This window comes from Biomphalaria glabrata, chromosome 11 (genome assembly GCF_947242115.1).
Source record: "Biomphalaria glabrata chromosome 11, xgBioGlab47.1, whole genome shotgun sequence".
Lineage (NCBI taxonomy): Eukaryota > Metazoa > Mollusca > Gastropoda > Planorbidae > Biomphalaria > Biomphalaria glabrata.
The window spans coordinates 1,741,697-1,752,404 of NC_074721.1; the positions used below are offsets into that span (position 1 = coordinate 1,741,697).

Sequence of the window (10,708 nt, forward strand, 5' to 3'; positions counted from 1 at the left end):
TAGGGTATTTCTGACTAACGCCACCAGGCCCAGATTAAGGGGTGGGGGGGGGGGGAGGGGTCAGAAACATTTATTTGCTGCAGACCTGCCACATTACCAGAAAATTCCTCAGTGGAAACTGTTAAAGGGACTACGATGAATTTTGTTTCTCTTTAGCGAAACTCGACCCTGGCAGCGCCAGAGAATGACTACTCGTTCATTTCTAACATAATAATAATAATAATAATAATAAGGCTTGTCTTCGAGTCCGAAGATTAATGAGGAATGCAGTGTTTCCCGTGGCTACTCAGCCTCAGCTGTAACCTACATATATATATAATTAAAACACACAAAATACATTGCATGCACACTCATAAACCCACAGCCTGCCACAAGCCCACATACACAATTTAAATAATCATCTATAGTTCTAACTCCTCATAGTCAAAAAATTATTTTTGCGAATCTATATGTAGACATATTATATGACAATTTATATGTAGACATATTATATGCTAATTTATATGTAGACATATTATATGATAATTTATATGTTTTAATCTGGCCATGTTGATATATTTATATCAGTTGTTTTGATTAGACTGCTCTCTTTTATTGTATTGAACGAAAGTGTCAGACCGCTAGTCTAACAAACACCATAAATCATAGATCGAATAATAAATTGAGGTAATCTAGTCATTACGTTTTTTTTTTCCTCCTCTTTTCTAACTTATGGAAACCCCCACCCATCACCCTTTGCCTCTTCTCAATCTTCGCTGTCCTCTAGATGCTAACCTCACTTGTCTGCATGAAACGCACTGAGCACCAAGATATCAAGTCGTGTTGTGACGGGACTAAAACTGCTAGTACCAACCCAATCATTCTGTATTATATGGTAGTCATAGGTCAGTGCTTCTATAAGTGAAGCTACATTTGCCACTTCGATATTTGGCTGCCTGGTCGTGCGGTTTGCGCACTGGACTGTCGTTCAGATTTATCGATGGTCCAGGGTTCAAACCCTGCCCGCTCCCATCCCCCGTCGTCATGCGGGAGGTTTGGACTAGGAAGTAATTATCTTCAACTCTGAAGGAACATCCGAAACATGTAAAACATTTTAGTTTTTGATTGTATAAACTTAATGCTCGAAGCTAGTACATTTTTTTTAGGTTAGTGCTGCCCAAGGCCTAGACATTTCTTGTAATATCAAAGAGCATTACGTCATCATGTGCAAACTACTGTTTATACGAGACTATGTGTCATTGAAGGCCTGAACACGGAACTGCAACGTCGTAACCTGTGGGCAGTGGAAACTAGTAGCTTGCTGCCTCGTCAAAGATCTGTACGACGTGGCAACGCATCATAAGTTCACCCAACTCTGATAGGTATATGGCTGTAGTTAAGGAAGGTAATGGCAGTTGGTCATTTTGCTGGCCACATGACACCCTGCTCGTTACCTGTTGGCCAAGGAAACAGATGACCTTAACATCATCTACCCTATAGATCGCAAGGTCTGAAAGGGGAATTTTACTCCTTGTAAAATAAGGGCACATTTCTTATCCCCAAAATGCTAGGACATATTCATACAAGTGTTCTTTCTTACATAATGCCATTAGAGCATGGAATGGATTGCCTGAATCAGCCATGCAAATCAACGACCAGGCAGAGTTGATGTCACTGATTAACATGCACTACTAGATAGAACGTAAGACGTAATTATCTTCTCTTTTGGAGAACGTCTGTAATTAATAAGATAAGATAAAAAGATAACATTCAATCTATCTAATGCTAAGCTAACACATTCAGGAAAACGTCTAATTCTTAGATAATATAGTTCAATAAATTGATTACATTTTGAAATGCATTAAACATTTCACCAGCCAATGACAATCACAATAAAGTAACCCAATAAATCAATACTTTGTTATGGCAGCTGGTGGCGTAGTGGCTGAATGCTTAGAGGCTTGGCTTCCAAAGCGAAAGGTCTCTGGTTTGAATCTCGGTGAATACTGGGATTTTGAATTAAGGAATTTCCAGGAAGCCCCTGAGTCCACAAACTCTAATGGGTGCCTGGCATTAGTTGGGAAAGTAAAGGCAGTTGTCCTTGTGCTGGCCACATGAATCATCGGCCATAGAAACTAATTACCTTACATCATTCACATTAAACCAAGCAAGGCCAGAGAAAAATACTATAATTTACTTTACTATGGTGAGCATATGTTAGGAAATGTAGACTTCCATAGTCCGACATTTATATTAGTGACATAAAAGAGGTAAAGTAACAATGAATATAATAAAAATGTGTTTATGCACTTGAATATATGCGTTAACAGTGTAACAAATACGATTTTAGGAAAGGAAATTATGACATATTAATAGATTAATATATTCCGTTAAAATATTTTTACCGTCAATATCCAAATAATTTGAAAGGATTCATTTTACACTCGTTGTTAACCTGGAGTTATTTCCCCAAGTTTTGATTATGCATTAAATCCATCACCAGAAAAATAACACATTTACTCCGTGACCTAATTTGTAGAAAATTAGAACAATGTAGAAATGCAAACACATCACATTTTGTTTTTCAAAGATCAAAGAAGTCATAACTTCCACCTTAAAGACCTCCCACCTTGACATATGTCCTATTCCGAGGAGGAATTTCCAGATTGGACTTACGCCTTACGCCTAAGTCCTGAATGCTACTGCAGCACGTGAGCGTCTCCACAGTCACAGTCACGTATTCCGACTCGCGCTTCGGCTACTTTCTTTGATCTTAAACAACTTCCCAGAAACAAGGGGAGGAAAAAAAATTACATCTCCGGAAATACCCGCACAGAACATCAAGCTAAAAGTAGTCGAAACAAGAATAAATAAATAAACATAGATCTTGTTTGTTTGGGGTTTTTTAAACATATATTTTTACTGTAACTAAAAAAACAACACTGCTGCGGCTTGCTCCTAGCTCTTACGCTGAGAGTGTATCTTTGCAGACGATAATCCCAAAGAGCGAAGAGGCGAGATTTTTTCAAAGAGATTTGTTTACGCGAAGTTTTGGATAATTCTCTTAAAGCATGGCTGTTTTAGTATTGGCAACGAAAGTGGGTCTAAGGAGGGGGAGGGGATAGAGGATTGTTTGAAAACAGATGAGGAGGAGGAGGAGGAGGAGGAGAAAAAAAAACGTAGATACTAAAAGATTGAGAGATAAAATGGAAGGAGTGAACAAGACACTGGATGCTACAAAAGATAGATCGGTTTCTTTCTTACCCTCCCACCCCTCCCTTTTTGAAGCTCTTTAAGTGTGAGGGAAGACCTCGGAAAGTGTGAAGCCGAAATGGCGCTTTTTTTTTTTTTTTTGCTTTTTTTTTTTTTGAAAGCAGCGCATCATTAGCACTTCAAGGGGAGAGTATCATAGACCTTGACACGTGTTCAGGGGAGGCGAATGTGTTTGTCTTGCAGCCTCATTTGTGCTCAACCCTTTGAGGCGCAAGGCGGGATCCAGTTAAGCGGAACGCCATTCATTGTCGGTGGATAGCGAAAACAAACACGAAGCCATGGATGGTGGATATGGAAAAGTAAGCCACCTAGATCTCTCTCTCTCTCTCTCTCTCTCTCTCTCTCCTTTTCTCTTAATCTCTCCCCTCCCTTTTCCCGCTTCTAAATTCTTTTTGTTTACTGTTTTTTTTTCCTCTCAACATTTCAAAGATACGTGTGTTGAAAAAAAAAAATGTTGATTGATAGCGATTATAGATGTCTAGATCTAGACCAGGAGGAAGAAGGAGTCTGGAGTCGGACGATGTGTCTAGATCTAGACCAGGAGGAAGGAGTCTGGTAGTCGTAAGATGAAAAGAATGCTGCGAATCATGTCAATGTAATTCCAGAATGAATGAACCTCGTTGATTTGTGTTTTATTTATTTAAATTTGCGCAACCAGAACAATAAGTGTAATTTTTCTTTTAAATTTATACCATAATTAAGCCATTTGTGTTCGTGGCTATCTGACCACAAAAATTTTAAGTCGATAGACGTCTTAATAAGTAAATTGAAGCATGACTATTGTTCCGACTTCAACCAGTCTCATTGCTTATGGTAATCATATGATACACATAAAGGCAACAAAGTGATTTAACTCCCCTGTTAAGGATTGATCCCTGGAAATTCGGAAACTGTTCGCTTTCTTATTTCCTTTCTAATGATGCTTTTTTATATGCCTCGACCACTCCGCTTTATGGAATGTGCGTGTGAGCAGATGTATTCTCGTGAAACTGTGTGGGGGTTAAAACAAGTTGAAGAAACCTGTTGAAGTTGATGACATGAGGAAATTTGCTTATTTTATTTTTGAAGTGAATTAAAATTAAATTAAATTATGGCCTTTTATATAGTGCTACTTTCATGCTTATAGCATGCTCAGAGCGCTTTGGTCCAATCTCATTTGTGGACCAGTTGGGGGGGGGGGGGTATCTAGGAAAAGGTTTTTCCGTGCTGCCTTTAGGCAGCTCAGTAAACACAACTCTTCCCCGAGTCGGGTGTCGAACCTGAAGCCCCCTTCATGGGAAGCCCCTTCATAAGCGCACTTAGCCTCTCGACCACGCTTCCCACAATTATATTCTGTTTAGTTCGGTTTCTACACAACACACAATATTAGGATGTGAAGTGACGTAATAGCTACAAAACAAACTTAATTGTAATCGACAAAAAAAAATATTTATTTCTTTTTACATTATAAAAAAAAAAAACTAACACAGGCAAAACGTAGAAATGTATTATTCTTTTTAAAGGCATAATAATAATAAAAAAAAAAAGCAGATGTTATTTGTCCAGAAATATATCGTCAAAGTTTTCGGCGTAAAAATGGGATGCGCTAAAATCGTAGGCGCCAAAACGGCTGCGCTAAAATGTACGACTCCAAAATGTCCGGCGACAGGACGGCTGCGTCGCAACATCCTGGATCGACAAGTCTATCAGTGCGTTACAAATCCAATGGTTTTAAATGCGAAATAGAAGGAAATTACTAAGTCTGATCATCCTTTATAGAGCACTAAATGGTTCTTATATTTAATCTGCATCGGCACTACCGGAGTAAATCTAGCACTTTCGCAGCTGTACCCAATTAGGATTGGATTTAAACATGATAAGGCCCTAAGCTATTTGAGATGTGGGGCCCCTTGTAGCCAAGATAAAACTTTTTTTTTTCCTTTTGCTTTCTTCAAAATGATTAAAAATAACACTTAAACCATTTTTATACTAGTGGGGGGGGGGCCTCAAAGCTACTGTGGCCCTTAAGCTATGCTTGTTTTGCCTATAGTTAAATCCAGCAATGTACCCCGTCCGTATCAGAGTTGAGATCTGCTGCAGCAGAAGGAGAAGGAGAATTAATATAAAGGTTTCTGTGACCCACGGTAAACGAGTTTGTCATGTGGTCAGCACAACGACTAACCGTCTTTACTTTTCCACAACTAATATCAGGTACCCATTAGAGCTGGTTGGACTCAGAGGCGCCCTAAAGATCCGGAAATTAAAAAAAAGCCAGCCTTTATCAGGATTCGAACCCAGGACCCACCGGTCCGGAAGCCAAGTGCTATACCACTCAGACACTGCGCTTTCATCACTTACTATATCTAGTACTACATTGTAACGGTTTTTAAAGGCTCTTTCAATTAGCGCAACCTCTGCGCACATAAGACGTCCTGACCAGCTAAATACCTGTGAGGCAACTAATTAACACCTTCCCAGTTCAGTCCTGAACTACCAGTGCAGGTACGCCTCTGAATGATGATCCACCTGCAGAATTCATTCCCCTTAGACCTGGGACACCCCCCCCCCCCCGTCCCACCTCCCCGCGCAGTCCGCCTGTAAAGTATTGGGTAAGTAATGAAATATTGCTCCCCCATTAGCCTGTGCATCTCATTAGCATTTCTCATCTACTGATTGATGACCAGAGAAATTGTTAAAGGCCTGGTTGTGGACGGAAGGATGGAGAAGGGGGTGGGAGGTGTTACGATGAGTGAGAAGATATGACCGGGGGGGGGGGGGGCTGGATGGGAGAGGAAAGGTTACGTTGACATTGAAATTGTTGGGAGTACCCAGCTAGTTGCGCATCTAGAGTTGGAATTGGATAAAAAATACAGAAAATCTGTTAAGTCCGTAAAGGTTTTCAGGGCAATATTGAAAAGTTTGCTATTGGTTACATATAGAAATACTTTTAAACTTTTAATTATTTTGTGTTCAACTCTGATTTCATTATATTGAAGTGTATAGGGTTCTACCGTCTTTCAGAGCTCAAATACATATACCTAAAAAAAAAAATTCAATCTCTGTGGGCCACTAAGTAATCCCCCCCCCCTAATTGTTATATATTTATATATATTGTTACGTCTCTCCTACTATCCAGGCTTTCTTCAAACTGCGCCACACGACACAACGAACTTAAAGAACCTCACAACTCATCAGGGCTCCAAAGTATCAGTCAGTTTAATTTCAAATACATTACAAATACTGTACAGTTGGCAACAACATCACACTAACTGTCCAAAACCTGGCCTTGCTCCGCCTGACTTCACACACACCGTCTGTCTCTAACTTCGCCTCGTTCTGGTCACATTGCGAGGTAACGTGAAGTCACGTGATTCTGACACACTCGCTCTTATATAGTGTCTCTACTGGCCTCGAACCTTCTTGACCACTTTCGCCCGTGACTTGCGTGCGTAATATTTACGACACTGGTCCTTGCCGAACTGGCGTGTACTGTCACTGGTCACGGTTGACCGCTCGTCCTGAGCTGGACACACAGCAATACCCCCATTTGTGTCTCCACCAGTTTTACAACAATATATTTATATATGCAGGTTGCAACTTAGCTTGTATAGTCGTTTCAAACACTGCACTCAACCTTAATAATTTTCTAAATCAAAGACATATAGCCTATATATATATATATATGTGTGTGTGTGTGTGTGAGTTCTGAATCAAACCATTTACCAGTCTAAACGGAACCAGAAACCAGTCTAAACAGGAACTAGAGACAACTCTAAACGCAACAAGTGTTCAGTCTGAACGGAACCAGTGACATTCTGAACGGAACCAGTAATTAGTTGGACAGTAACTTAATTAAATAGAAACAAAATCAATGGCTGAACATTACCACGACATCCAGGCCATCCACCAAGGTATCCACCAACACATTCACCAAGGTATCCACCAACACATCCACCAGGGTATCCACCAACACATCCACCAAGGTATCCACCAATACATCCACCAGGGTATCCACCAACACATCCACCAGGGTATCCACCAACACATCCACCAGGGTATCCACCAACACATCCACCAGGGTATCCACCAACACATCCACCAAGGTATCCACCAATACATTCACCAAGGTATCCACCAACACATCCACCAAGGTATCCACCAACACATCCACCAAGGTATCCACCAATACATTCACCAAGGTATCCACCAACACATCCACCAAGGTATCCACCAATACATTCACCAAGGTATCCACCAACACATTCACCAAGGTATCCACCAATACATCCACCAAGGTATCCACCAACACATCCACCAGGGTATCCACCAACACATCCACCAAGGTATCCACCAACACATTCACCAAGGTATCCACCAACACATTCACCAAGGTATCCACCAACACATCCACCAGGGTATCCACCAACACATCCACCAAGGTATCCACCAATACATTCACCAAGGTATCCACCAACACATCCACCAAGGTATCCACCAACACATCCACCAAGGTATCCATCAACACATCCACCAAGGTATCCACCAACACATCCACCAAGGTATCCACCAACACATCCACCAAGGTATCCACCAACACATCCACCAAGGTATCCATCAACACATCCACCAAGGTATCCACCAACACATCCACCAAGGTATCCACCAACACATCCACCAAGGTATCCACCAACACATCCACCAAGGTATCCATCAACACATTCACCAAGGTATCCACCAATACATCCTCCAGGGTATCCACCAACACATCCACCAAGGTATCCACCAACCCATCCACCAACACATCCACCAATTTACTCAAATACCCATCCACCAAGGTATCCACCAACCCATCCACCAAGGTATCCACCAGCCCATCTACCAAGGTATCCACCATCCCATCCACCAATTTACTCACCAACCCATCTACCAAGGTATCCACCAACCCATCCACCAATTTACTCACCAACCCATCCACCAAGGCATCCACCAACCCATCCACCAATTTACTCACCAACCCATCTACCAAGGTATCCACCAACCCATCCACCAATTTACTCACCAACCCATCCACCAAGGCATCCACCAACCCATCCACCAATTTACTCACCAACCCATCTACCAAGGTATCCACCAACACATCCACCAATTAACTCAACAACCCATCCACCAAGGCATCCACCAATTTACTCACCAACCCATCCACCAAGGCATCCACCAATTAACTCAACAACCCATCCACCAAGGCATCCACCAATTAACTCAACAGCTCATCCACCAAGGCATCCACCAACCCATCCACCAAGGTATCCACCAACCCATCCACCAATTTACTCACCAACCCATCCACCAAGGCATCCACCAACACATCCACCAATTAACTCAACAACCCATCCACCAAGGCATCCACAAAGTTACTCACCAACCCATCCACCAAGGCATCCACCAAATAACTCAACAGCCCATCCACCAAGGCATCCACCAACCCATCCACCAACCCATCCACCAATTTACTCACCAACCCATCCAAAAAGGCATCCACCAAAGCATCCACCAATTAACTCAACAACCCATCCACCAAGGCATCGACCAATTAACTCAACAACCCATCCACCAAGGCATCCACCAACCCATCCACCAAGGCATCCACCAACCCATCCACCAAGGTATCCACCAACCCATCCACCAATTTACTCACCAACCCGTTCAGAAAATTTCCGTTGTTAAGATAGTCTTCCGCCAGCAGGCAATTACTGGCACCTTTTGTTTGGCCTTCCCAGGCTCTATCTCTCACTGGTGTCAAATGTTATCTTGCTCAGGTCATGATGCCCTTTCTCTCTTCCCTCTCTCTGTCTCTCTCCCTCTCTCTTATTTCCACTTAAAAATTGCTATTGTTATGTCCAAGCCAGTTTCCATGTAACTCCGTCTTGACTTTTACATTCTCATCCCTCTCTGTGTCTCTCTTTCTCTCTGTGTGTGTGTGTGTCTCTCTCTCTCTCTCTCTCAGTCTCTCTCTGTCAATCTCTCGTTGTCACTCTTGCATTCCCTTTAGAAGCCATCCAGTGGGTAGTCTGCAGTGAGATCCTGCGGCCCCAAGCGATAATGAATAGTGTGGGAGAGACCTGACTTGAACCCGATCCCACGGAAGTTATCAACAGGCTGAGAAGAATGGTCCCACTGTATGAAGATAACTCGCGAGTGGGGCCTTAAGCTGCTTGCGTACCAACGGTTCTCAAACCTTTGCATTGGTTATGATCATCATGAAACTCCCAGCAATTTAACTCAATTTAGTAAAAAGTTACATATTCTTGGTTTATGTTTCCCAAGCCAAGAGATCTTCACGCTGAACTCAACAATGTCAAGGACGCAAAATAGATATTTTGATATTTTGGGTTTTTGGCATACCGGCACAAATTAGGCCATGTTGTGCCCGCTGGAGGCGCGGTTACTGAGTGGTAAAGCGCTTGGCTTTCGAACCGGGGGTCCCGGGTTCGAATCCTGGAGAAGACTGGGATTTTGAATTTCTGGACCTCTGAGTCCACCCAGCTGTAATGGGTTCACCGGTTACACTAGCTAACTATTTAGATTTTTTTTTTGCCATGTATGAAAATCTATAGTTTAACTAAATATGAAGAATAGACCAGTCACAAAAACAAGGCTCAGACCTTCGCCAACAGTTGCCTACATGGTTATTTGGTATTAATTGGTCCAAAGTTGTTGTTTTTTTATTTCACAAGTTTCGAACTTTATTTAGGAGCTGAATTTTGCGCCCTAGCCTAAACCTCCTGCAGGTCGGCAGGGGGGTGGTGGAAGCGAGTAGTGTTCGAACTAGGGATCATTATGACGATATCTGAAGGGCGTACAACTCGACCAGGCAACCAACTTGAGTCTACAAATGAAAGCGACGTTTCCCCCAACTGAAGTGGACTTCAATATCAAGCCTGTCTTAAAGTCACCCCTAAAACCCTGACTCCTCAGCAATTCTTCAAAGGCAGAAATCAAGTCCATTAAATTCCTATAAAACTTTAAACCAGACCGAACTATAAATAACATTCAAGGGCCAGGTACGTTCAGGGGACCAAACCACTTTCGCCACAAGTCAGCACCGAGCCGGCCGGAATGCACCATTCAGCCCTCATAAAAGTTTTAATGGCGCCTCTTTTTCCATCTACAAGGAGGGGGGGGGGGGGTGCGCGAGGTAGAGGGGCCGGGGGGGGGGGGCGGCGCATCGAATGGAGAGTTTCTGATGACCATAAAATGTCCCTGGTGTCGTTGCATGCAGTTGGCGCTGAGTGTGAATCTGACAAACAGAGGCCGCCTCTGTCTTACCGGGATGAGACTGGATAGATTCCAGACATTGCAGTGGGCGAAGATTCTTGAAGCAGGTGACAGAGAAGGCGAAGGGGAAGAAACGGTGGGGGTGGCGGGTGCGGGTCAGGGGTGCGGGTCGTGTCCAACAAACAGTTCATTCAAATAAAAA

The 10,708-nt window shown here is 42.7% G+C and overlaps 1 protein-coding gene across 1 annotated transcript; it reads left to right on the forward strand.

The window, feature by feature from the left end:
- The first annotated feature begins 3,530 nt into the window (after positions 1 to 3,530).
- LOC129921710 (uncharacterized) lies at positions 3,531 to 9,575 on the forward strand. Its single transcript, XM_056004241.1, has 4 exons — positions 3,531 to 3,551; positions 7,092 to 8,354; positions 8,498 to 8,894; positions 9,556 to 9,575. Exons 1-4 carry the CDS (start codon positions 3,531 to 3,533, stop codon positions 9,573 to 9,575), a joined length of 1,701 nt encoding a protein of 566 aa, XP_055860216.1.
- The last annotated feature ends 1,133 nt before the right edge of the window (positions 9,576 to 10,708 follow it).

Excerpts from the sequence above, each read along its gene's own strand:
- LOC129921710 (XM_056004241.1), top strand. The coding sequence starts at position 3,531 with ATGGATGGTGGATATGGAAAA. Across the intron at positions 8,355-8,497 it reads TCACCAACCCATCTACCAAG|CTCATCCACCAAGGCATCCA; the intron begins GTATCCACCAAC and ends TTAACTCAACAG. Across the intron at positions 8,895-9,555 it reads CCACCAACCCATCCACCAAG|CCAAGAGATCTTCACGCTGA; the intron begins GTATCCACCAAC and ends ATGTTTCCCAAG.